Source organism: Ursus americanus, chromosome 2, assembly GCF_024610735.1.
Source record: "Ursus americanus isolate L20-20 chromosome 2, mUrsAme1.1.p, whole genome shotgun sequence".
In the NCBI taxonomy this organism is placed as follows: domain Eukaryota; kingdom Metazoa; phylum Chordata; class Mammalia; order Carnivora; family Ursidae; genus Ursus; species Ursus americanus.
This window is the reverse complement of record NC_142128.1, coordinates 21,429,492-21,457,107: the sequence shown is the minus strand read 5'-3', so window position 1 is coordinate 21,457,107 and position 27,616 is coordinate 21,429,492. Positions and strand designations below refer to the sequence as shown.

Here is a 27,616-nt window from a genome sequence, read left to right as displayed (position 1 = left end):
TGCAGAGATAGAGTCCACGCCTTCACAGAGCTTGCAGTGTATTGGGGAAAACAAGTGAACAGTTACCATCCAATATAAATGGAAAGTGAGATGGATGAAGGAAGCAAATAGGGACACATAATCCGGTCAATCAAGGAAGGCTTCCCTGAGGAAGTGAAAATGTGAAGCAGGGGGATCTTGGTTGGCAAGGAGGAGGCAATAGCCATCTCTCAAAGCAGCAAGAACAGGTGCAAAGACCCTGAGATGGGACGTGAAAGGAGAATGAATCTGGGTTACAGAGAAGGGTCCAAGAAGTGAGGAGGTTGGAGAACCTGATCATACTGGGCCATGTAGACCAGTGAAGGTCACAACTGAAGCATTTTAAGCAGGTGGTGACTTGGTTGGGTATGAAGAAGCGGAAGCTCAAAATGGTTGCATGAAAAGCCCAGTGAAGGGGAAACCAAGGTGGGCTGTTCAGTGCAACATGGTGACAGGTGGTAGTGGTGAAGATGAAAGGCAGGTGAATTCTAGAGATAACGAGGAGGAGGAAAGGACTCTTCCCCTTGGTAGTTGAGGCATGATGGATAAAAGAGAAACCGCAGTGTCAAGCATGGCTCCCAGGTTTCGGGCTTGCAGAGCGGTCATTGGCCATGCTTTTCATTGAGATGCAGGCAGGGGGAGGGGCGAGCCGCAGGAGCCACAGCTCATGGCAGATACCTTGGCTTCCTCCAAGGGCATCCTTAAACCCTAATGATGTTTTCTGTGTGCTTCCTCTGCCAGAGGGCCAAGATCAGTCAGGGGACCAAGGCTCCAGAAGAAAAGACGACCAACACCATATCCAAACTTGACAACAACGGGAACAGAGACCGAATGAAACTGACCGATTTTAACTTCCTGATGGTGCTCGGGAAAGGAAGCTTTGGCAAGGTAGGTATGGCATGGGGGCTGCACCCACTCCAAGAGGACAGGTAACAAGGCAGGCACATTTGCTGTTCGTATGGGGCTTACATTCCAGCGAGGAAGAGAGTGAAAAGGAAGTAGACACTACACTACAGTTTGTAATGAAAACCATGAAGAAAATGAATAGTGTGCTGTGAGCCACAAACAAATCAAGAGGGGACCCACTTAGACCGTTAGAGGAGGTGAGCCCTGAACTAGCTATCCATTCCAAGAGCTAGGAATGAATGTTGCCAGCAGAGAGAGTAGCAAGTGCAAAGGTCCTGAGGAAGAGAAGGGCTTGGTACCTTCTAGGGACCATCAGAGGGTGTTGGGGCCAAAATGTCATGAGCATGGCAAGGTCGTAGGACATGAGATTGCAGAGATGGGCAGGGGCCTGATGCTGCAAAACCTTGTAAGCTGTGATGAAAAGTTTGGATTTTATCCTCAGTGCAGTGGGGAGCCATCGAAAGTTTCTAAGCAGAGAAGTGACACGATCCGATGTGCTTTTCCTAAAAGATCGCTTTTGCAGCCAAGAAAGGAAACCATTCCTTTCAGACAGCAACGGTGTTGAAGGATGACCCAGGGACTCGTGGAGTGGTTCTGGGTGCTTTTATAGATACTAGGAGATACCGAAGTCGAGATTGTGTTATAAGTATTCCTGAGTTGTTTAGTGTTGTTTTGAGTCTTTTAATCCCTTTGTGTGCCACAAATATGTCTCGTATAAATCTCATACCATGAATTCAGGTGTGCAAAAAATATAAATTTCTTCTCCATCTCTGTAGCCCAAGTCCCCAGTCTGGGACTTTTTCTGGAGTTGCTCTTCCCTGCCCCCTCCCCAGCCATGTGAAACCCATTCACGAATCCTAACAGATCCTTCACCAAAGCATGCCACGCATTTACTACCTTCTGTGTCATCACGAATGCAGCCCTAATCTAAACCCCGCATACCCCCTGGGCCCCTGCAGAATATCCTAACTGACTTACCTGCTTCACTCTTGTTACCTGTAATCAGTACTCGTTCCATTTAGCAGCGCTAGTCATTTTGTCAAAGTTACATTAGGTCAAGGCACTCCCCTGATTAAAACTCCCCAGTGACTTCCCATCACATCGGAATAAATTTCGTACTTCGTTCTTGGCTTACATTGCTCTTTACAATCTGATCCCGGTTCTCTGCCTGGCAACTTCGTTTGCTTGCCCCTGTCACCCACAGTATTCTGGCCATGGTGGTCCTTGGGTTTTTGAAACATTCAAAGCTCCTTCCTCTCTTAGAGCTTTTGCGATGCTGTTCGCTTTATTCTTTGCATGGCTGACTCCTTGTAATTCCCATCGCAATCTAGACGACATCTCTTCTGAGAAGCCTTCCCTAACCACGTCCTCAGCCATGCATTCGTTCCCCATTATATTCTGCTCTCTCATAGTGGCCATCACCAGATGGTATCCTTTTTGTTTGTTTATTGGTTTGTCTCTCTTCTAAGAGCTGAGCGCTGCAAGAAGAGGACCTTCTCTGTCCTGTTCACCACTGTACTTCCAGTGCCTATGGGTTGAATCCATTCAGGGCCTGGACAAGAAGGCATGGATTTTCTCAGTCTGTGGGTCACAAGGTCATCTGCTGAGATGGAATAAGGGATCTGAATGGTGGCGCAGAGTTTGCAGAGCTTGGACATGAAATGGGAATGACAGTAGGAAAACACAGTAAGATTACTGAGAAGCTCTCTAAAGTCAGTGATGGAAATGGTCCATGCCTCTGTGTGATTTTTGCCAGCACCTGTGAGCAGCTGGGTGTGGACATGGAGAAGTGGGTGGCAGATTTGACTTAAGGGGGAGATTAGCAGGGTCAGTGAGCCAGAAAGTTAGTAAGAGAGTTAAGGATTCTGGGAAGAGAGAGATGCCCATTGCAGATCCAACAGAACCTGCGTTTAGTGGGTGCTCAGTAAAAATGTATTGGATGAATGAATAAAAATGTCGTCTAGACCAGGCTGGAAAGGAAGTCAGAGCAGGAAGAGGGTCATAACCTTGGGCGGGAAAGAAGGAGTCTAGAAGCCTAGGGATGAAAAAAACAAATGGGTGAGGTCAAGAGATTTAAAGTGCTAGGAAGACCAGGGGCACTTAGATTCCAAAGATGGGTGGGTTGCCTTGATGATAAGGATGGATGTGGCCTAAAGGAAGAAGGGGTTCTAATAATGTGGGCCAGTTGGGGAGTTTGTAGGAATTAAATTATAATTTTAATAAGTGATGTATTCATATGGTTCATAATTAAAATTGTATGGAAAGGATAAACATTGAGACACCTGCTCCCACCCAAGTCCACACCTTTCTGTGCCTGGTCACTGCTACTGCCCTCCAGAGGCAAACATTGTGTTCATCTAATTTGCATGTTTCCCATTCCCATGTGCTAATTTAACACATATAAATATGTATTTTTATTGTTGTCCTTGTTATTGCAGGGGTTCACATCCTCTAACACGTAGTTCTGCACCTTTCCAGTCACTTCGCAATATAGGTTGGAGAGTTTTTGATTGAGGAATGGAAGTGCCAGTAGGCATTATGGAAAAGATCAGGATTGGGGAGGTGGGTGGAGAAGTGGGAGAATGGGTCATCGGGGAACAGTGAGGAAATGAGAGCAAATAGATCATATGTTTCCATGGAAACCGCTACAATAATTGAGATTTCTATTCCAGGCTGGGGATATGGCCTCAAACAAATCACAGATGAGAACAACAGTATGTCATGAGAGCCAGACAGAATCACAAAAAAACCTCGATGGTCCTTTAAAACAGAGTGTAATCCTTTGCAACTCCAGTGTTGCCCACCGTGGTTTTAAATTAATGTGGTTTTTATATTTGAATGCCTACGTTAAACATCCAGCCGTCTTGCCAGGTATAGAGATTGACCCATTTAAACAGCACACCACAGCACAGTAGTGGCCCTCCTCCTTCCAAAGAGGGGAGACATTGGTCTTTGGGGTGATGCCTTCACCCCCTCCTCCCGCAGGTCCACTGGATCAGATCTGGCCCAGAAAAATGTGCTCTTAAGCACCACCATCATTTGTGGGGTGACTAGGGAGTGACACATGCCTTTTGCTAAGACCTGTGGAAATAAAACAAGGCAAAGCAGGCATGAAGACAGTTGAGTTCCAAATGAGTAAGCCCCGTTTCAAAAACTCTGAAATGAAGGAAAATTTGGAGAGTTTACTTGCCTGGCCAGGTGGGAATGTTTACCTGGAAGGGTTATCTTGTCAGAGCATAGCTTCTTGGCATGCCTGGCTTACTTATAGATGCCTTCTAGAACTTTTGTAACAGAGCATTCAAATGTATTGGTCATTGATTATTTAATGTTTTTCTTTCTAGTTTTATCCTTCGTGCTCTATTTTATTTATTTATGTTTCATTCATTCATTCATTCATTCATTCACTCACTCACTCATTTATTCTTACTGAGGTCTAACTGCCATATAACATTAGTTCCAGGTATACAACATAATGATTCAATATTCGTATATATTGTGAAATGATCACCACAAAGTCTGGTCAACATTGGTCCCCATCCAGGTTATAATTCTTTTTTCTTATGATGAGTTGCACCCTCTGTTTTTAATGATCCCTTGAATCTTTGTCTTCAGCTTTACCAACCACTACACTTTTCAAGAATTCAACCTCTGTGGTTTTCAAGGGATTACTGGAGGTAGACTTATGCTCCAAATATATAAATTGGGCAGCTACGTTCTGCCTGGTTTGATTGCATGAGTAGACCCTGTAAGGTAAACTCAGCAAGTACCTGATAAAGTATGTACAGAGCATGAATACAGCTCTCTACATCATAAACCTGATTCTTCTAATCCGAAAATGCTGCCACAGTAAACATGTAATTAATGCTAGTATTGCCTGTCTTCTGAGACTTCAGATGTGCTTGTGATTTATATGACCCAACCCTTTTTTAAAAGTTATACCAAGAAATTTGAATGGAGCGCTCTTATTCTTTTATATGCCTGACTCTTGCCTATGGAAGGTCCTATGCTAATGGGGTGGGGAGCAAGGGGAGGCAGGTGTCTGCTGTGGTGGACATAGATCTAACATAAAGAAGTCCAAATCCAACAACACAAAAGTCTACGTAAAAGCTCTGTCATGGAAGATGATTGGTAATAGAAAAAAAAATGAAAATGGTCCAAATGTTCGTCAATAATGTGAAAGTTCAATGTCTAACGGTATATCCATGATATATTCAAAAGAATGAGGTCTCTCTTATCTCTGTCTGTCTGCTTGTCTGTCATCATGGAAGGATGTCCATGACACAATATCAATTAAAACAGAAGCAAATCATAGAGCACTATGATCAGTAATATGAAATATACATAGAATAATTCTTTTCATATAATATATTCCTGGTCCCTACTCTCACTGAACTTTTCTCCCAATATTTTATTGTGAAAAAAATTGTGAATACAGAAAAGTTGAAAGAATTACACAGTGAATATCCATAATACCCACTGCCTAGATTCTACAATTAGCATTTGCCTGGTTCTGCTTTATCACACATCTGTCCCTCTGTGTGACTCTCTGTCAACCCATTTTTTAAAAGGTTTTATTTATTTATTTGAGAGAGAGAGCATGAGCATGAGCAGGGGGGAGGGGCAGAAGGAGAGGGACAAGCATTCCCTGTTGAGTGGGGAGCCCAACGCAGGGCTCAATCCAAGGACCCTGAGTACCTGGCCTGAGCTGAAGTCAGACCCTTAACTGACTGAGCCACCCAAGCACCCCATTATCAAGTCATTTTTAATGCATTTCAAAGCAACTTGCAGACACTGATACGCTTTACCCCTAAATGCTTCCACATAAATATCATTTAGCCAAATCAATATTTGGTTTTGGTAATTTTTAAGGTAAAATTTACCTACAACAAAATGTACAGAGCAATGTATCATTCTATGAGTTTTTGAAAAATGCATACTTTAAAATGCAGTGGGAATATAAACATTAGTCAAGAAATCACACTAATAGATATTAACATGCAACTGTGGTGTTTGACGTGTGCTGTGAGAGCCTGCAGGGGTGGGCTTGGCGCTAGCTGGAAGTCAGCAAAGGCTTCCATGAGAAAGTGGCTCTTGGGCTGTACCTGAAGGATGAGTTAAGTTAGCTTTGCATCGTGGAAGTGGGCAAGTCCATGAAATCTCAGAAGGTCTCCTCTTCCTGACCCCGTCCTCGAGCCAGGCTTGGTTGATCTGTGTGATGGCCAGGGTGCCTAAGCTCCTTTAATAGTTAGGGTAGATTCACCTGCCATAACAAGTAGACCCCCAAATGTACACTGGTGCTGACACTATGGAAGCTTAATTTTCATTCATGTGATAGTCTGAGATGGGTGTTCCTGACCTCACCCACTCTCTCCATATGGTGGTTAAGGGACCCAGGTTCCTTCCATCTTCTATGACTCCATTAATCTCTACTGCCTTGTTTTTGTCTACATTCCGAGGGCGGAGGGGGAGAAGTATGGAGGAGGTACAAGCTGCTTCTTAAAAGTCTTGCTTTGGAAGTGACACCCATCACTTCTGCCTACACTCTATTAGGGAGAATTTAGTCACATGGCCATGCCTCAGTGCAAGGGAGGCTGGGAGAACAATTTTGGTGGAAAATCTAGTAGCATCAGCCACACTCCGTACTTTTCAGCTCTGGATGGAATTTTCTTGGGGACACAAAAGACCTGCTGACTTTTGCCCTCAGAACTCCCAGGTGATCATGCTCCACAAACAAAACACTTCAAACTCCTCTTCTTGGTGACGTTTCCTTGTGTTCAAGTCATGGAACATGCCAGGTGTTAGTGCTGCTTTTCCTGAAGCATAGCATAAGCCAGGAATAAATCAAGTAGGAAGAAGTCAGCAGCTTATAAAATTAAAAGGAAAAAGCAGAAAGTCCTTAGAAACTGGGTGCCCAGGTATAGCACTTAAGTCTTGAAAAAGTCCCATCCAGGTCTGTTGCTCTGTGTGTATCTAAGAAAGTTTAAAATAAAAAACTGAGAGGTGAGACACCATTCAGCCTCCTCTCCAAGTGCTTGACTTTCCTGGAATAATGCCCAGGAGGCTGGTGACGTAGTGCCCGAGTGTCACTATGGAGGCTACTTGAGGGTTAGGAAGTGGCCCCTTTCAATAAGGTACCCCTAGAGATTTTGAATGTTCGTGTCACTGTCCAAGGTGCTGATGTCCGTCCCTTTAGCTCAAAATTCAGAGCATACAACAGGGTTGAATATAGCCTTACCCAAGTTTCCCAAATATTCGTTTATTCATGCATGTGTTTGTTTGTTTGTTTATTTATTTATTTATTTATTTATTTATTTATTTATTTTTGCCCGGTACATACCTCCTTACTATCTTAAATATTTTTCTTTATTTTTTTTTCTAAAGATTTTATTTATTTATTCAACAGAGATAGAGACAGCCAGCGAGAGAGGGAACATAAGCAGGGGGAGTGGGAGAGGAAGAAGCAGGCTCCTAGCGGAGGAGCCTGATGTGGGGCTCGATCCCATAACGCCGGGATCACGCCCTGAGCCGAAGGCAGACGCTTAACCGCTGTGCCACCCAGGCGCCCCTAAATATTTTTCTTTAAATGGATTTAATTAACTTCTTTTTCTTCTCTTAACATTGCCCTAAAAAAGAATATATATAAAATCACAGGCTTGATCTACCACTTGTATATTTATTTTAATACCGTTTTAGGAGAATTTATTAAAAGAAGATTGCTTTTGTCCTTATACTGCTGATGGTGCAAGTGCCCCGTTTTGTGAAAAACTGTCTTAAAGATCTTATGTTCACACAAGAATTTGGCACTTCAATTACTATTGTTGGTTTTTTTTTTTTAAGAGCATGAGTTCTTTTGCTTCTTTCTTCTGTGCATATCTGGAAGGTACAGAAAGTGTCTGATCTTCCCTGTCCTCCCCATCCTTTCCTTTAGATGAGAAGCATGCTCAACATTTCCTGTATCCTTAAAAATCTTTCCTGTGATCTTGACCCTCCCTTCTCCATCCTTTCCTCACTGAATATATCCAGAGACTGAAACTACCCTTTTGAGATTTGCTGCCTCCACTTCCTCCCCACCCACACCATATCCTTTTGCACTATGACTTCTACCCTCAGCAAATTCTGAAACACAGGTCTCCCAGTTTTTATCAGTGATCTCCTGGCTCCTTCGTCTCCAGATCTGAGCACAAGGCATGGTGGCTACTTATGACAGCAGAGGGCAGACATGAGGGAAAGGAACTGGGACTGAGATTGGAACCCACGCCCCACCCCCAGGAGATGTTCTCACTTTTATAAACTGCTCACCAACAGGTGTAATTAAGGATTCATTCATTTGGACAAGTATTTATTGAGCAGCTACTATGTGCCAGGCACTCTTGTAGGTGCAGAGGAAATGGCTGTGAACAAAACAGACAAAAGTATCTGCCTTCATGGAACACCTGTTTCAATAGTGGTGGTGATGATGGTGACGACCGCCTAACATTTGAGTCCTTACTATACACCAGGCTCTGTGGTAAGAGCTTCTGTGTATTGACTCATACTTCCGTTTTAGTGTAGTCGCTATTATCCCCATTTTATAGATGAGGAAATGACAGACGAGACGTTAAAAGAACTTGATAAAGTCACACGGGTGGTCAGTGGCATTTGACAGACCGGGTTTGATTTAGATACGTGTGCTCTTGATTGCTTGATACTTAACACCTGCATTCCTGGTCCCATCAGTGGTCACCTCGCCAGATCATGGACGTGTTCTAAGAGATTAACAGTTTTCCCTCTAATTTTCTCATTTGCCCCCTCTCTTCTTTTTCCCTCTGAGTGTAAGCAGAGTTTACATGCCTTGGTTTTACTCTGAGCCTCTGCCATTAGGCAAAGCGCATGCCCATACTGACAGAAGGCTCCAGATTGCCTGCTCTCCCCCATCACTGTGCCCGTCAATCCCCTATCCATGTGCAGATGCTCATGGGACCTTTGAGCCATCACAGGGATTCCAGAAAAGGCTCATGATAATGGACTCCCCCTTCCAGCCCTGCCTTTCTCCCCATTCTGTGGACCTCGCTGATGGGATCCTCCAAGCCAGGGGAGGCATCTCTCGTGCGTGTGGTAGCTTCTCAGCTGGTTCTTTTTCAGCCCTTGACCTCCATTTCTCCTAACCTGCACCCAGTCTTTCACCCCTCCTCCCTCTCCAATTCCGCACACCCCTTCCCCGTTGTCTCTAACTTTGATGGAGCTCATGGGAATTGCCTGGGACCATGCTATGGATTTACATGCATTACATCATATGAATTCTCACCTCAATCCTGCAAGGTATGTAGGGTACTGACATTAACCCTATTATACTTACATGGACATTGTAAGTCACAGAGGCCGAATAGCCACAGTGGAAGGAGGCAGGACCAGGACTTGAAAGTAGGTTTTGGGATTCCTGTTGCATCTTTCCATCTTGGACAGCATTTGTCTCTGCTTTGGGTTCGCTTATCTCCACCAAACTGCTAATCTGGTATTTTTTGGAACAGCAGTGTAAAAACTGCTACAGAGCTGCTTAATGGCATTTGTGGGTCCCTCTTCCTGCTGTGGAAAAAAAAGTTAAAAATGATATGTGACTGCATTATGATAAGGGCAAATGTATTGATATAGTACGTTAAAGCATTTTCTTCAACCTAAAAGCCCATTTTTTCCTTGTGGTTTTGAAAGAAACTAAAATGCTTTCATGAGCCCCTAAAAAGATTGTGGCCCCCCCAGGACTGTGATTCGTTTGCCAGCTAAAGTGGGTGCCAGTTGCCAGCACCAGCACCCCAGCCCTGCATCCTCAACAACCTCCAGCCTTGTCTCCCTGAGAGCCAGCAGCATGCTGCAGCAGCACAAGCCTTGGGTTCCTGCACAAGAGAGCAATCCAGAGCTCCAAGCTCCAGACTACAGCGTCTTCTGCTGGAACCAAGCGCAGCCCTGAGTTAAGACAGGAAGAAATTGCCTGAGGAAATTAAAAAGCAGTTTCGTTCAAACCCATAACAAAGGCCTTTCCTGAGTCTTGGAGCTCCTGATGTGGGAATGTCTCCTAATTTTAATCTCATTAGTGGTGTGGAGTGACACGCACACATACGCGTACATACATTAGACGTGGTTATATAATCCTACAGACAAAAGCACTTTCCTTTCCCTGAACCTGTGTTGCTATCTTCTTGCACCATATGGTGAGCGCCTTTATCATATGGTTCACAGGCAGCTCAAAGTCTTTGCTACCTGTTCCTTTAATCCTCTTCCAGGGAACCTTTTGACATTTGCTGTCTGATCTTGGATTCCTGCCTTCTCTTTGGTTCTCTCCCAGGGATGGCACCTTCCTCCCAGCCCCCAGTCTTTCATATGCAATTCTGATTGCAGCGTGTTTTTGCCAACTCATCTTCCTGGATCGTTGGGAGGCCCTTCCACCCTCCTGTTGTTTCCACGACTCCCCTCAGTGCAATGACTTGCTGTTCTTCCACAGCCCCAACCTTCACTCCTCCGAGTAGAGTCCATTCCAGAACAAGACATTATAAGGGTCCATTTCCCCAACAAAATTAATGATGTTGAGGGAAAGAAAATATCTGGAATTCAAGTTTTCTAAGCCTCTGCCCTGCTGCAAGCAGCTTGTCAAGCCACAGTGAGCAAAGGGGGTCTTTATTAGAAAGACGTGGTGTGTTTCTTTGTATCTCATTGATACCCAAAGGCAGGAAGTACAGCCAGAACAAGGACGCTTCCAGGAAACCAACAACCAGGGCCTCCCTCTTGGGAGCACCCAGGCTGCCATCCCTGCTTCTTGCTACTGTCTCTCCCAATTCTCAATGTCTAGTTTCCAAATCTAGACTTACCTAGAATTTTAAGAGACGCTGATGGGCCCGGGAAAGAGAAGCTGATGGGCCAATGTGGCTCAGGGATCCCCATGATCCAGTTATAGCTGTGGCCATGGGGAGTGAGGTGCTTTTCCAGCCATCTGTCAGGAAGGGCAATAGAATCAGACTCTCCAAAAGAAGAGGTGGTATGAGCAGTTTCTCTAAGAGTAGGAAGGAAATCACTGGCCTGTCTGGTGTGCAGGCCAAGGTGGGAGTTTCTTCTAAGTCTGCGTATTCTTGAACACGTCGCCTTATGCTTTGGGAAAAATAATACAAAGTTAAATCGAGTCCTGCTACCGAAGGGCCAGCTAGAGCCTATTAACATGGAAGCTCTGTCTCGGGCGATAATTCATGGCCACTAGTCCAATTACTGTGCTGTCACGGTTCCTGCTGCCCTCCGCATATCCATCTAGACTGCATCTTTATGCGCTCATACAGAAATGCACAGTCCTGTTAAGATGAATCCCTGGTTTCTAACAGCATACCCCATAATTTTTCTACCACAAACATCATAGCAGAAGCCTGTAGGCTGTCATTACCCAACACCCATAGTAAAAATTTTGGATGCACAATTATGGGTAGTTAACAGGATTAAACATAGTTTGTCTCAGTGCCCCCTCCTGTCCAGTTCCACATTATGTCCTGACCTCCCCGAAAACCACTGCAGAGATTGATGATACAGTTTGAGCATTGAGAACTTGTCTAGACGTTTTGTATGCCTTCCTCATCTTCCGAGCAGCGTACTGTTGTTAGCTCCATTTTACACATGAGGAAGTAGAGGCTGAGACAGGCGTGAGACTTGCAGATTCATGCAGCAGTGGGTGCAGGCTCAAACCCAGGGAGTCTGGCTCCTGAGTACATAACCATTAGGCCACACAGCCCACCTGCGCTCAAAGTGCTTGATTTCTGCCTCGGAGAAACCCAGTTGGCTGTTAGCCTGTAACACCACCAGCAAAGGGAGGCTTGTGCACCCAGGGCAGATCAGATTATAGAGAAACAGGCTTCCTTTGTGTAACCTAATTGTTCAAATCAATGACGGACCCTTAAGGGTTTCGCTGCATTTTCTTTTGGTAAAAGGCATCAATTATTGGTTTGTTTTCCCGGGAACCATCTGAAAAAACAGTCAAATTAAATCTGCTTTTATTTTAACCATCTAGCCTTGTCAAATATAACATATGATTCAAAGACAATTGACTGAACATACATGTCGTGAGCATTGCTTCTGTCTCTAAAGAACGCTACAATAACTAGAGTTGATACCTCTCAATTATCATTACCAATCCTATGATCTCAATAATTAGAAGTGAGACAGCCTAGGGTTTGGAAATGTTTGCATTTCTTGTTACAACCCAATCAAACCATTAAAAAAATTTTTTTAATTAAATCCAACTAAACATCATTGAAAACACGGGAGCTAGGCATTTCATGGTTCAAAATCTCTTACTCCCCGCTATCCCACCCCCCTCCCCAGCCTTGGCTGTGAGTCATTCCTTCCTCAGAGTAGTGACATTTGCTTAACAATAGCATGCCCCGAGCTGACTAGGTTAAAAGGACTTCCATTCTAAACTTCCTTTCACACTTCCTTCAGCTCTCCCTGCTTAGTGGGCAGTAGTTCAACTTGATTAAATCTGAGGTGTCACATGGCATCATTTTAAAAGGCTTAATCTTAGCACCTGTTACCCTGACCTCTGATCTGAAATTTCAGCTAATCTCCCCCATTATCAACGTCCCCCACTAGAGCGGTACATTCATTACAGTTGATTAGCCTGGGCTGACACGTCATTATCAACCGAAGCCCACAGTTTACATTAGGATTCACCCTTGGTGTTGTACGTTCTGTGGGTTTGGACAAATGTATAATGACATGTATCCACCATTATAGTATCAGACAGAATAGTTTCCCTGCCCTAAAAATCCTGTGTTCCGCCTATTCATCCCTCCCGCCCCCCTACCCCCTAGCAACCACTGATCTTTTTACTGTCTCCATGGTTTTGCCTTTTCCAGAATGTCATATAGTTGGAATCATACATATGTAACCATATAAAGAGATTTTATTTTAAATACGGAAAGCCTTACATAATAAATCATGAAATAACCAAGTTGTATCATCTGAGTTGATCTGCACGCTGAGTATCCCAGCTTTTATTTTTTTTTTTTGTCTGGCCAGCTTAGAGATGGTACCCACCAAGTCCTACCCCGATCCACACTATTAACTCCCAATTAACATCTTTTCCCCACTGTATCACTTTTCAGTTTTTCCTGAAGTACTTCTTCAATTAGCAGTTCTCCCCAGTTGCCAGAAATCATTTCTAGACTGTTAATTTCCAGTTTGCTGCTGGAGGCAAAGGCATTTGCTTCCCCCAAATCACATGACTTCATATTTGATTAATCCGACCACCATTAAAAATAAAACCTAAACACACATATGTGCGGACATATGCGCTTAGGAAATTTGATCCAAAGTTTGAACGATAAGAATACGCTTTGGAGAGTCAAAATTGGAGCCTTCAAGATAACCTAGAGCATGTTAGGACATCTTCGCGTCTGGTGAAAGTTGAACATAGGGAAAGCCCCTAAAGGCACGCGATTCATCGGTCACGGCGAGCACGGCGAGCACAGTGCCTTCAGTTCTTTCTATCCGAGAAGCTCTTCACATGCCTTATGCTCTCAGGTCATCATTGTGGCCCCATGGATTGATGGACACTTGTCTGCATTTTAACCCCACATCCAACATGCTACAAGATTTCTGGGTTAATATGGATCTGCCCCCCATTCCAGGCCTCTGGTTACCAAGAGTTGAGTGGCTTGAGCCAACTCTTTATTATTCCTGGCCTGGTCCAAGGGACGGCTTTGGCGAACCTCCACACATTGGTTGAGTCTGTGATGGCCTAGGAACCAGGCATATTGCCCCTCCCCCATGTGGAATTGTAGAAGAAGACAGATGGTCTGCTGATTCCATAGGGAAGCCTTGTCCACCCTGAGCATGCAGCTCGCTGAGGGAGCGTCCTCTTAGCCTTTGGCAGAGGGCTTGTGCCAGCCCCACATCTAAGCACAGACAGTAGGACCTTGCTTTCATGCCCGACTTTACATCATATTTCCTGGGAAATCTATTTTGCAGAAATTTGGGTCTATTGCTTCGGCTTTCTGCCTTTCTATTTGTCTCTTTTGGGGAAGGTTAGTGACAGCCTCCATAGCCACCGAAGGCGCTGGCGCATCTCTTTCATGCTCCCCGAGTCTGCTGTTGCTTTCGCAGCGTGGCTTGCTGCAGGCTGGGCACCGAGTTTTCCCTGCGTTCCGTCATTGGCTCTCCCAACAGCCCTGTGGGGGAGGAGCTGTCATTATGCCCCTTTCATGGGTGAGGGCACTGAGACTCAGAGAGATGGAGTAATTTGCCCACAATCACACAGCAAGCACATGACAGTCAGGCTTTGAATTCATGATTACAGAGCCGAGCCTGTACCACTGTGATTTTACTGTTCTAATTAGATGCAGACTTCCAGCTCATCAGACTCTGTTGGTATCACAATCTCATGCTTCCCTTGAAGAGCTTGTCAGGATACCTGTCATGTTGTCAAGATGAGGATGCTGAAGCTCCCCTTCATTTTGTAACTCGGCTGCACCCAAATTTCTCTCAAAATCCTATGGCCAAGCGAGTGAACACCCTTGGAAGGGCAGACGGATGGCATTTGCCCAGGGTTCCAGCCCCTAATTCCACCACCATCCAGATGGCCTGCCAAGTCACCACTGCGTCCTCCCCAGGACAGACCAGGCCTGGCACAAGAAGGCCCCCAATATTTAGAAGATTCTGATTAATGGGTCTGGAGTGTGGCCCAGGCATCAGCTTCTAAAAGCTCACAGGGAATTCTAATGTGCGTCCTGGAGAAACAAGAGCTTGGTGCAGGCACGCGAGGCAAACCCCAGCCAAGGATGGGAAGGAGTCGGGGGGCTTCGTATCTGCCTTAAAACTTAGAGCTGAGCTGGGGTGCCTGGGTGGCACAGCGGTTAAGCATCTGCCTTTGGCTCAGGACGTGATCCCGGCGTTATGGGATCGAGCCCCACATCAGGCTCCTCCGCTATGAGCCTGCTTCTTCCTCTCCCACTCCCCCTGCTTGTGTTCCCTCTCTCACTGGCTGTCTCTATCTCTGTCGAATAAATAAATAAAATCTTTAAAAAAAAAAAAAAACAACTTAGAGCTGAGCTGATCGAAAGTACCCTCTGCTGGCCTCTGAGGGGCTCGGTGAAACCCACAGGGGACAGCCCGGACAGCAGGGGTGACCCTCGAAAAGATGGAACCCTAAAATAAAGGAGGAGGCACACCTTACAGCAGACAAGCTCCCAACGCCTACCACCAGCCTGGTGCACAAGACTACTCCCTCGTGGTGTGGGCGAGGGGGGGGTGGTGTCTGGGGGTCTGCAGTGGGCGGACAGTGTCCACACCGGCCTTTAACTTGTTTCTGCCTCCCTGTCCCGTGCTGACCTCAGCTCAAGCACCTTACCCATCCTCTTCTCCCAGATTGGAGTTTGGGGGCCCTATGAGCCCCAAGTTTCTCTCTTTCTCTTTTCAGTGTACCATTTGAGTTCAAATTAGAATCTTTTCCCAATCCCAGCATGGTAGCTGAGCTTGCATGTTCTGACAATGCTAGATGCTTGGTCTTTCCTCCTCCTCCTCCTCCTTTCCCGCCCCTGTGGTAGGGATGTTGTTAGGAACGTCATCCACTATAGCACTACATGTTCAAGATCCATGCAAGACATTTCTTTTAGACCTAAGTTCTAGGGAAAGCTTATTTTTCTCTTCAAAAAGTGATTTTTCCTTAAAGGAAATATGAACTTTTGTTATGTTTCATGTGTTTCTGGTTGCTTTGGCCTCCAGGAAGCTGAGGGAGGGAGGAGAAGAGAGGGAGAAAGAGAGGGAGGAGGGAAGAGAGAAAATACACACACATACTTACTCTATGGGGTATGATCATTTTTAATCACCTTTATTGAAGTATAATTTACATGCCATAAAATCCAGATGTTTATATTATGTAATCTTGAATGCTACCTCAAGTTCTTTGTGAAATGTGGGTTGGAAATAGCCATATACAAATTAAACAATGCTGAGACCGAAGTCACTGGAGATCTCTAGTGGCCCAGATCTAGGGTTTCTTTTTTTTAAGCTACTTCCCCCCACTTGGACTTTTTCATTCATTTATCCAGCAAATATTCCTTGAGAGTCTACTAGGTGCTAGATGTTAGGGATACACCAGTGAACAACTCAAACAAAAGACCTGCTCTCCTAGAACTTACGTCTAGGGAGGGAGGAAAATAAAGAGATTGCTATGCCGTCAGGTATGGTGAGTGCTATGAAGGAAAACCAAGTAGAAGAAAGGGAGGGGGAATGACAATCGGGGCTGTAACTTTCAAGAAGGTGGTCAGGGAGGACCTCTGCAAGGAGATAGGGGAGCAAACTTGGGCATATCCGGGGGAAGAGTCCTAAGTGCAGTGGGAAGAGAGGAAGATCCTAGGAGGGTGGAGCGAACAGGGACCCACTTGAGTTTTAAAGCTTTGTTGAGGTACATGGAACAGAGTGCACGTGTTGGTGGGGAACAAGTAGCGGGGAGGCAAAGAATAATGAAGAGACAATTCAGGAGACTAGACTCAGGATTGTGGTGGCTTAGATCAGCAAGGAGGTTGGATAGGGCATGCATTTTGAATGAAGAGCTGACAGAACTTGCTGATGTATTGAACGAGGGACGTAACTGAGAGGAGTTAAGAGAGACTCAATTTGGCTTTGGACTTTTGGCAGGTGTCCGTAGAAGCTGGGGGAACAGGGAGCAGGGTCTTTGGTCCCTAACTATGCCTACCTTCGCACATTGGTAAGCGCGCAGACCCACAGTCCCTGCAGGGCAAATCTCCTTAGCCCGTTGAGAACTGGACATTGGTGCTGGTGGGCAAGGATCATAAGCAGGCCCCCCATCCCGATCATTGTCTGAAAAGGTGAAACTGATGATAACTACTATAGTGGATAGAATTGTCTTCCCCCAAAATATATGTCTAAGTACTAATACAATCTGTATGAATGTGACCGTATTTGGACAGAGGGTCGTGGCAGGTGTAATCAAGTTCAGTTACGGTAGACCCTAATCCAGTGGCCAGTGTCCTTAAAAGAAAAGCCAATCTGGACACAGACTCAGGGGCCTGGGAAGGAATGCCACATGAAAACAGGCAGAGAGGATTATTGGCAACCTCTAGAAGCTAGGAGAGAGAGGCATGGAGCAGATTCTCCATGAGAATCTAGACAGAGGCCTCTAGAAGGAAGTGTGCTCGCCAACACCTTGATGTTGGACTTTTGGCCTCCAGAACTATGAGAGAATAAAATCCTGTGGTGCTAAGCCTCCAGTTTCTGGTTCTTTGTTATGGCAGCCCCAAGAAACTAGGACAACTGCTAGGTATTAAGCTCTCATCCTTTGCCCTGCGGGGTGCTGAGTGAAGGTGTGCACATTGCTCACTTTATCCCACCAAGATCCCGCACTACCACCAAAAGCGAATTATCGTTGTTCCTATGTCCAGAGGAAGAAGAGTTAAGTGATTTTCCCAGGGTCGTGCGTCTAGTGTGTGGTGGCACTGGGACAGCTCCTGGGTCCTCTGACTCTAAACCCCATGCCCTAACCAGTATGCGACACCTTCCTGTGGCCAGAGGCCAGGACTCCGGGCACGTTCTGCCATTTGGATTCACCAATAAAGTTCAGCGCACAACAAACTTTGCAGCCAGGATCCCTGGGCTACTTTCCCACATTTTCTCTGCTGCCACCAGAACGTTGTTATTTATCACATCTCTCCCAGAAGATTCTTGGGTAACAGATGTGGCTTGGAGTTTGATAAGAGCGTCACTTCAACACATCCTTTCAATCTGTTTGGAATCCTCACCCTGGAGATGGAGGGACAGCTGAACAAACAGCCCACGCCCTCTATGATGGTATTAACTGAAGTGGAAACTCCAGAAACTTCATGAGACAATTAATGAAAAGCAATAGCTCGCTGGCACTTAAAGGGACATTTTAGAACGTGGCCATCACTGTGGCCACGGCAATGGCTGTCTCTCTGCCATTTTCTTCTCCCGTGCCAGTGCGTTGGGGCACAGGGAGAGGAAGATCTCTCCAAGCCGCTTCATGCTTGAAAGCAGGGCCATACCCTTCCTGCTTGTGGCCTCATCACCCGAAAGAACTTGTGGATGGATGAGCTGGAGTCACGGCTGTGGCTCCAACTCACACCAAGCCCCTCTCGCCAAGTAAATGAATGGTTTGTTCGTGGTTGTATAAGAAATGGAAAAAGGAAATGACCCTTCCGTCTGTGGCCATGGAGTAGCCTGTAAGGTCCCAAGCCTCAGCAGGTGGGGTGGGTAGGAAAGCGAGGAGCAGGGCTGGGATCTGGAGCTGAATTTGAAACACTCTGGCAATAATAGTTTAATAAATAATTTAAAGAAGTAATTTAAATAATTTCCCATAGCCGGGGCCCCTGGGTGGCTCAGTCAGTTAAGTGTCTGACTCTTGATTTTGGCTCAGGTCATGATCACAAGGTCATGAGATCGAGCCCCGCGTTGGGCTCCACACTCAATGTGGAGCCTGCTTAAGATTCTCTCTCTCTCTCTCTTTCAAAACAAAAAAATTGACTGTAGCAGAGCACTGGGTATTTGAGGTCCAGAGAATCAGATAGAATATGGTTAAGAGCATAGGTTCTGGAGATGGGTGACACCAGAAGTTTCACTTCCTGGTAGAGGGACTTTGGACAAGTCACCATGCTTCCTAAGTCCTGGCTTCCTTGTCTGCAAAGTGGGGATAGTAAAGGTTCCCACTCCACCTTTGTGTGGGGATTAAATGAGATCCTGCGCAGCGTGAGCAAGCAGTGGGAGTGGTTATCATTACCAACTGCATATGACCCACCCCCTTCCCAGGATGACCCTCCCTCCAATATCACTTTTGTTCATCATTGCCTCTGAACACCACCTCTTGCCTGTCCAGTCTCCGGCTTGGTGCCAGCGCCGCTCTCTTTGCTGGAGCTCTCCTGTTCTGCTAGAGATAGTTGTTTGCTCTGTCTCAGGCAGTTGGGAATTGGAATCCAGAATCTGAGTTCTAGAGCTTGCATGCTCACTTCCTACAGTAATTCTAGACCAAGGTTTGTGGATTCAGATGGTTTAATCCTAAGGGAGCACTGTTCTCCTCCCTCTGCCTGCAATATGCCGCCTAGAATACGCCTCTAGTTCTGTTCATCATTCAGGTCTGCGCTTAGCTCTCACTTCCCCGGAGCATCTTTCGCTGACCCACAAGACAGGTTAGGTCTCCACTCAAATACTCACGGAGCCCCGTGCACTTCTCTTGCTGGAGTTGAATCATAACTGAATTTGGTAACTACTCGTGCAGGAGGACGAGCTTCATGAGCTTGTCACTCCACATCCTCAGTGCCCATCTCAGTGCCTGGCACATCCTAGACATGTAATGTTTACTGAATGAATGGATGAATTGGCCCGCCTTCCAAATCCTGGATAGGACTGGAAAAGATGACACATTTGGAAGGCAGAATGAATTCCATCTCTCTTGCTTCTCTTAATTGAAGCCTTAAAAAAAAAATTTGATTGAAAAGAGTGTGCACAACCACACCCAAGGATTAAACAAGCCAAGGTAACAGGGGCCACACTGGCAGCCCTGGGTTATGTTCATGGACATATGAACTTAGACGAACCTGTTCAGTCATCTATTGCTGCATGAAATATGATCCCAAAACTCAAAGTTGACAACATATATTATCTCTTGTGGTTTCTGTGGGCCTGGGATTGGGAATTGGGAATGCTCGCTGGTGGATCGTGGTTCAGGCTCTCTCCTGCAGGGGGCGGAGCTGGGACAGCTGAGACTGGAGCACGGCCGGGGGGGGGGGGGGGGGGGCTGGTTGGAATGTAATCCCAGGACTTCTTCAAGTGGTCTCATTCCTTGGATTCCCAAGCATGGTGGAGCCAAGGCTCCAAAGGCAGATGTCCCAAGAGAAACGGAGAAGCAACGACCTCAGAAATCACAGGGGACCACTTTCACTATATCCTGTTCATTGAGGCAGTCGCAGAGATCTGCCCAGGTTCAAGGGGAGAGGGCATAGACTGCCTCTTGCCTGAGAAGTATCAAATCTTTCTAAGCACCGCAGAATATCACTTCCTTCATGGCATGAGGAAAGCAGCTCTCAAAAAGGCATCCAAGAGGGGCCAGAGAAGTTCCTATTGGAAAGAAGAGCTTGATGAGAATATCATGGAACAAAGAGAAGTTTCCTTCTTACCCCCGTTAATGACTGCTGAGAAGGTGTTCGGAAAATCAAGACAGAAGGAGTCTGTTTGACCTGTGGATACTGCCTAAACACCGTATTCAATGAATCGATTTTGATAGTACCTCAGTGTTCTACAGGTCAACAAATTTGGTGATTAGAGTCACAGGGAGGAGAGACGCTTGTGAAAATGCAGACTACCAGGTCACAGTGCGGAGCTTCTAGTGCTTGGGATCTGTATCATAAACAAGTACCCCTAGGGGATCTGAGAGAAGTACCATCCTTTAGGAGAGTGGAACCTGCCTTGTTTTCGGTTGCATACCAACCTGCTGCTGCTATTTGGCTACCTGACATTTTAATTTTTATTAAGAATTTGAGCCACTCAAACAAATTTTGTCTTACAAGATCCCTAAGTAACAGAAATCTGTTCCAACTAATATCAATAAAAATGATCACTTTATTGGAGGGAGATGGAGTTTTTCAGTGGGAAACAGCCATGCCTCATGAGAAACTGGAACCCAGGCCCTGGAAAGCAACGCCTCTGCTCATTTCCCCCAATATCAGTTTCTTCTTTGCCTGCATGTGGTAGAAAAGTACCACTCTAGGCAGATATGTGTGTTTCTCTCTTCAGGGGCGCAGGGCTGATTTGGCCCAGTATCCAACTGCAAATTCTTTGGAGAGAGAATCTGATTGGCTCAGCTTAGGTCAGGAGCTACCTCTGATCCAATCCGCTGTGGCCAGGTGGGCCCACTGCCCAATCAGAAGGTTCTTATAATAAAGAGTTGGAAGAATTTAAAGGCATGCTAGGATTGGCTTCCAAATTAAACTGCTGCCACTGTGATTATGTAGGAACTTCTGTTTTTCCTGAACTTCCTTAAAACACGTGTTCTAGCAAACAACTGGTACCCAGCCCATCGCCATTCATTCATTCATTCATTCATTCATTCCTATTGAGGTATAGGTGGCACACAATATTCTGTTAGTTTCAGGTGTATAACAAGTGTTTTGACAACTGTATACACTATGCTCTGCTCACCACAGTGTTACCATCCATCACCACACAACGTTATTACAATATTGTTGACTGTATTCCCTATGTTGCACTTTTCAACCCTATGACGTACTTATTTTGTGGCTGGAAGCTTGTATTTCTTTTTTTTTTTTTTTTTTTAAAGATTTTATTTATTTATTCGACAGAGATAGAGACAGCCAGCGAGAGAGGGAACACAAGCAGGGGGAGTGGGAGAGGAAGAAGCAGGCTCATAGCAGAAGAGCCTGATGTGGGGCTCGATCCCAGATCGCCAGGATCACGCCCTGAGCCGAAGGCAGACGCTTAACCGCTGTGCCACCCAGGCGCCCCGGAAGCTTGTATTTCTTAATCCCCTTCATCTGTTTTGTCTATTCCTGTACCCCCTACCCTCTGGCAACCACCAATTTGTTCTCTGTATTTATGGGTCTATTTCTGCTTTGTCTGTTTGTTTTGTTTTTTAGATTCCTCGTGTAAGTGGAATCATATGGTATTTGTCTTTCTTTGTCTGAAGTATTTCACTTAGCACAATACTCTCTAGGTCCATCCATGTTGTCACCCATGGCAAGATCTCATTCTTTTTCTGTGGTTACATGATATTCCACTGTAACACACACACACACCATTTTCTTTATCCATTCCTCCATTCACCTGTCAGTGGACATTTAGCCATCACCCAATTTTATTTTAAAAAAAAATTTTTTTTTTTTTTTTTTGAGAGAGAGAGCAAGTGAGTGGGGAGGGGCAGAGGGAGAAAGAATCTTAAGCAGGTTCCATGCCCAGCATGGAGCCTGTGTGGGGCTCAATCTCACAACCCAGAGATCATGACCTGAGCCAAAATCCAGAGGTGGACACTCAACCAACTGAGCCACCCAGGCGCCCCCTACAAAAAAAATTGTATTGGAACCCAGCCATACCCATTCATTTGTGTATTGTCTATGGCTGCCTTCCCACTACAATGGCGGAGTTGAGTAGCTGATACAAAGACTGCCCTGCAAAACCTGCAATATTTACTATTTGGCCCTTCACGGGAAAAGCTTCCTGACCCCTGCTCTAGAATCTGATTCAGTTCTATGTCTAAATCGTTATCTGTGTTTCATGTATGTCATTTCTATTCTCCTCCAACCAATATGGGGGAATTTCCTGACCTTGTCTCATTTGCATACCACTCCCACGATGTTAGAGGTGCTATCTGGTATTGGTTTATTCTTCCTTCTACCCATGTTGCTTAGGACAGGGCAGGGCACCAGAATCTTTACACATCCCTGTTGATTGACGTAAAAAATGATTTCTGCAAATACCACACTCTCTCCTGAGGTGTGAAGCACATAGCTTTGATGATTTGCAAGACGATTTTAGTTTTGTGCTTGAAATTGTAGGTGGTACATAGATGTGATATTAAAATTAAATCACATCATGATAAGGTTACGCTCTCTTTATGTTTTCTTTCAATCTTTCTAATTACTTGAACAAGAAAATCTCTTTTGATGACAATATGTATGCTGTTAATAGTTCTCTAACATTTGCTAACACCATTTCTTCCTTTAACAAGGAGAACACGCAGGGGCTGGCTTGGAACCTTCAGCAGCTAGCAGTAGCTAGCTAGAATTTCCTAGCACTGCTTTGCTTTTATTTATTTTTATGCTGATCTTCCATTTATGGCTAGTGATACTGACTTGCCATTAATAGTGGTGATCCAAAGTTTCCTTTTTCAGATAAATTTAGTTCAGTAAAAATATGACTAGATTTTTAAAATACTAAGCGAATACCAGTTTAGGTGATAGGAAAAGATGTTTAAAAAAAGGCACATGAATGACTGATTGAAGTTTGGGAAACTTGTGTCAAAGTAACTGACAAAGGTACAAGACAGTCCTGGTGCCCATTTGGTCTAAGTGCATCACTGAGGGTTAGAGAAGGTAGCATCAGAGCTGAATCTTTGATTTTCTGGACACTGCAGATGGTGGGGATAGAATATTCAAAGGAAAGGAAAGAAGAGGATGTAGTCATGGAATTATGTGGCTTGTGGGAGTCCCTGAAGGATTATATGCACTTGAATAGCATGGGCAGAGCTGCATTTTTAGAGCAACTGTTAGCTCGAGCGGGTTAATGTCTCTGAGACTCAGTTTGTTTATCTGTGAAGTGGGGATGATTGAAACCACTGTAGGATGTCCCCCCTGCCCCTGGTGCCTGGAGAATTCCCAGCCATCTGTCCTGCTTCTCCTCCAGGCAGGGGGCTAAGATGTTCCATCATGACTGCATCGGCATTCGGGGTGTCCAGGGCCCCTCTCCTCTGTCTTGGACAGTTGAGGAGGGGATGTTTACAAGTATTCAGGATTGTTAGTTAGATGATGCTTTGATCAGTGGTGATGGGTCAGTGGGGCTGTCCACACTTGAAACCGGCTCAGCACTGAGCCCCTCTTACTATACTCAGGGGGTCTCCTCAGCTGAAGGCTCTTCTTTCCACCTTCAGCCCCTCTACCCATGTGTCTTCTGGCCAAGTCACATCCCTGCCTCCTCCCTGCAATTGCCACATCGCCAGCCTTCTCTAGAATCTGGGAGCAGAACACCCCTATCTCCACCTGACTCTTTACATCTTAGAACACTGGCCTCTTGTAGTCATCATCTCTGCCTTGGCGAGGGCTGGGGGAGGGAAAACGGCCCTTGAGGGCCGACGAGAGAACAGGGGAGATGGGAAACACACTAAGGACACAGCCCAGCACGTTGAGCCCCACTGTGCCCCGTGGGCTGGCAGATGTGCATGGGGACTGAGTAAACGTGCAGCAGGTAGGACCCACTCAGCTTGGCAACCCTTATTTCTATGGTGGGGCCGGAGGGAAGAAGTTGACAACTGTCCTCTGGTAGAGGAAGTGTGCACCAGGAACTTTCTTACTAGATGTTTTAAATTCCTGAGTCTGCATTGCCCATGGCTACCCTGGCTGTGATGAGAAAGGAGATGGTGAGAGCAGGAAATGGAGCCTCTCTGTGAGCCAGTGGGCTCAGCCTGGAAGCTTCCATGCAGTCAGACTCTTACCATTAGGATAAGAGCTGAAGGAAGTGTGCCCAGCTGCCCTCCTGCCTCGGAGAGCCTTTTAGGTATCCCTCCCTCTGGCCTTAGGGCTCCGTTGCATTCTCTGGTCCTCCAGCTGAGTCAGATATGAGCATTTTACTTGCTTGACCACCTAAACTCCTCGAGGATTCTTCTGGAGCTCTGGGCAAGTAGAACATTTAAAGGCAGAGACATTTAGAGTCAGGTAGACCTGAGTTCAAATCCTGCCCTGCCTCTAAGTGTATTTGCTGTATGGCAGGCTTCTCACCCTCCATGAGCCTTGCTTTCCTGTAAAATAGGTTTCTTAATGGTACCTACTTTCTTGATTCTTATGCAAAGGAATGAGAAATAACAAATGAAAACTACTTGTCTGGTACTTTGGTAAATGCTCAGAAATGTAGTGGTGATTGAGGTAATCACCTGCCAAATACCTGACACAACAGTGCCTGTAGTAAGTTCTTATTTCAGACCGATTGCTTCTTCTTCCAGGAAGCCTTCCCAGAAGCTCCCAGGCCTGATCAGGTCTCATGCAATGCAGTACTGCCCCGTGCTGCTTCTAAGAGGCTTCTTGAGAACAGTACCTGCTGGCCACTGTTGCATCTGACATAGCCATCGCCAGTGGAAATCATGATGTGTCCTGAGCCACACCGATTAACATGCTGGGATGGGGACCACAGCTGCATGAAAGGAAGCCGCAGGACAGCGGGAGAGGATGTTAAAATATTACACTAATCATCCCTGTAATTAATATCTGAAATCTTTCTTCTTCAAGACTGCAGGGTCAGAGAACATGCCTGCTTATTTATGGCCGTATTCCCAGCGCTTCGCAGGCTCTTAATGAATATTAAATAATTGAGTGAATAAGGGGAACAAATGCTCCACATTCAGTGTCATCAGGAATTCACTCAAGCCCTCATTCAACAAATATTTATCGAACATCTACTATGTACCAGGCACTATTGCACCAGTGAACAAAACAAGCAAAGATTCTGTCCCTCAGGCGGTCTCTGTTCTGGCGCTGGTGACTGGGCATTGGTGCATGCCCCAAAGGGATCAATACTTGCTTGTTGCTGTTGGAACCCTGCCTGCGGATTGGGTTTAGCCAGTCAAAGTGTGAGGTCCGTGGACAACGTCATCCATTGACCTGGTGTCCACAGAGGGCATCTGGGCAGAGTATGGAGTGGATTTGAGTGAACATGGCTCCCCCCCCCCCCCGCCCCAGGCCCTTCCAACCACCCTGACAGGCTTCCTCTCTTTCCCAGGTCATGCTCTCTGAGCGAAAAGGCACGGACGAGCTCTATGCTGTGAAGATCCTGAAGAAGGACGTCGTGATCCAGGATGACGATGTGGAGTGCACGATGGTGGAGAAGCGGGTGCTGGCCCTGCCTGGGAAGCCGCCGTTCCTGACCCAACTGCATTCCTGCTTCCAGACCATGGTAACTCGCCCGGGCTCCTGGCCATCCCGTCCCCAGGGCTTCCCTGGGCTTTGGCCTAAGCTATCCCCACAGCACCCGCCCCAAAGCAACATCTGGACCCTTTCCATTCTAGAGACAGGAAGATGGGGTGCCTGGGGGAGGCCACTGAGAGTTTCCAAGGCAGCTGCTGAGAAGCTCTCCCCTAGGCAGATGCTGTTTCAATGAAGATAAAGGAACTCGGGCCATTGGTTTAATAACCAACAGAGCAGGGTCTTTCTCAGCCAGAGGTCACTCGGGGACAGTGACTGACAACTTTCTTGGTCTTACGATATGCAGTGTTACAGCAGAGCTTGCAGATGGGAACGAGTGGGAAGGGCCACAGGGTGTGTGTGTTTAGATGGTTACAGTCAGCCCTGCAGACCCTGCAGATGAACGCTCGCATGCATTCTGCCAGTTGCATGGACTTCCTTAAGGGAGGGGTTGCCTGAGAACACAGCGTTCAGAGGACTCCCCCAAGGTGGGGGGCCCAGTGTCCCAGGCAGGGGCTCGTAAGCACAGAGCTGTGGCTCCCAGGAAGAAAAGGGGACGTTTGTGCACTATCTGCTATTAACTGTGATTCCGGCTCTATCTGCGAGAGCAAGGGCCATCTCTTTAAGTACCCTCTCACCTTTTCCCTGTTCAAATGAGACCCCGGCCTCCATACCTAAGAAGGGTGGTGGCCAGCCTCCAAATGCAAAAAGGTACAAAGTTCATTCTTGCCTTTGGGGCCTCTAAGGACCAATGGCCCCAGTGACTTGAAGATGCTTTGAGGGATTCTTGAAGATTATTTTGATTTTGTGTAACTCTCACTATGCTTGCTGATTTTAGCCTGCCCCTTGTGTGAGATGGGATGCTTTTGTATATTGCATAGAATTTAAAGCTTGGACTTCCTCTCTCCTCCAACATCACCAAGTCCCGTTCTCTGCTAAGTTAAATTCCACACTCCCAGCCTAGAAAGATCCAAAACTGGCCTTGGGCTGGATTTTCTCAGTGCAGACCACACATCGGGCTTAGAACTGCCCTGTGTGAAAGAGGCAGAGCTGAAACTTGGCTCCTTCCCTGTTTTAAGAAGTCTCTTGATACATTTTGGGATCAGAGGGACCTGGGTTCAGATCCTGACTCTGTCACTTACCGCTGGGTGGCCTTCGGCAAATTGTAAAACCCCTCTGACCTCAGTTTGCTCATCTGTAAAATGGATGAGCTAAAAGTAGCTACATCCAAGGTGTCTGTGAGGAGGAAATGAGATTATACACGAGAAGCATTTGACACAGTGCTTGGGGCCAGGTCGATGTTCAGTGGATGTTACTCACTCATTTCACAGACATTCAGCATTTGTCTTGGCTTTGACGAAGTGCTCGGATAGAGAGCCAAGCAAACTAGGTCCTGTTTTTGGGAAGTTCATGGTCTTGGAGCAGAGGAAACAGACATAGGATAGTCACAAAACAGGGCAGTAGGGGATATGATAGAACCTGCAGAAGCAAGTGGGTCCCCATATGGTCCCCTCATTGCCCCTACAGCATCTGCGCTTTGGGTGAGAATATGATTTTCTGGTGGGGTCAAGTTCTAATTCCCAGATAGTCTCCCTACCGCAGGCCATCAGGGGAGGACACATTTTAGGCAAGTATGTATAGTATTCCCTGCAGGGACTTGGTCCACCAGCCTCTTGTTGGGATCTGCTGGGTGATGGGGCTCCTAGAACGTCCTTCACTCCACTGCAGGTACAACTAAGAGCTGGGGTCGTGTTTGCCAAAGTACGGTGCATACACCCCTGTGCAAAATGGCTCTGGGCACAAAGGGTGACTTTGGCTGGTACGTAGATTTTAAATTACATTCACCTTTTAATTGGCTTTAATTCTGAGTGCCTCAAGGGAAATGTTTCCATTTGGTGCCAGCACACCTGCACCATCTTTTTTAACACTTCCCTACAGAGAGAGTAGCACGCTTCAGGTTCTGAGCTTTGGCAAACACCAGTTTCTAGGTCATTGGTTTGCTTTTATTTTATATATATGTACATATATATGTGTGTGTA

At 46.0% G+C, this 27,616-nt stretch overlaps 1 protein-coding gene across 2 annotated transcripts in view; it reads left to right on the top strand.

The window, feature by feature from the left end:
- The window catches only part of PRKCB (protein kinase C beta), a 315,575-nt gene that overhangs the window by 229,995 nt on the left and 57,964 nt on the right, over positions 1-27,616 (top strand). For both annotated transcript variants that reach the window (XM_045776452.2, XM_045776451.2), the window contains exons 9-10: positions 760-906; positions 25,396-25,569. In XM_045776452.2, coding sequence (XP_045632408.1) covers positions 760-906; positions 25,396-25,569 — 321 coding nt within the window. The remainder of the gene's footprint in view (positions 1-759; positions 907-25,395; positions 25,570-27,616) is intronic.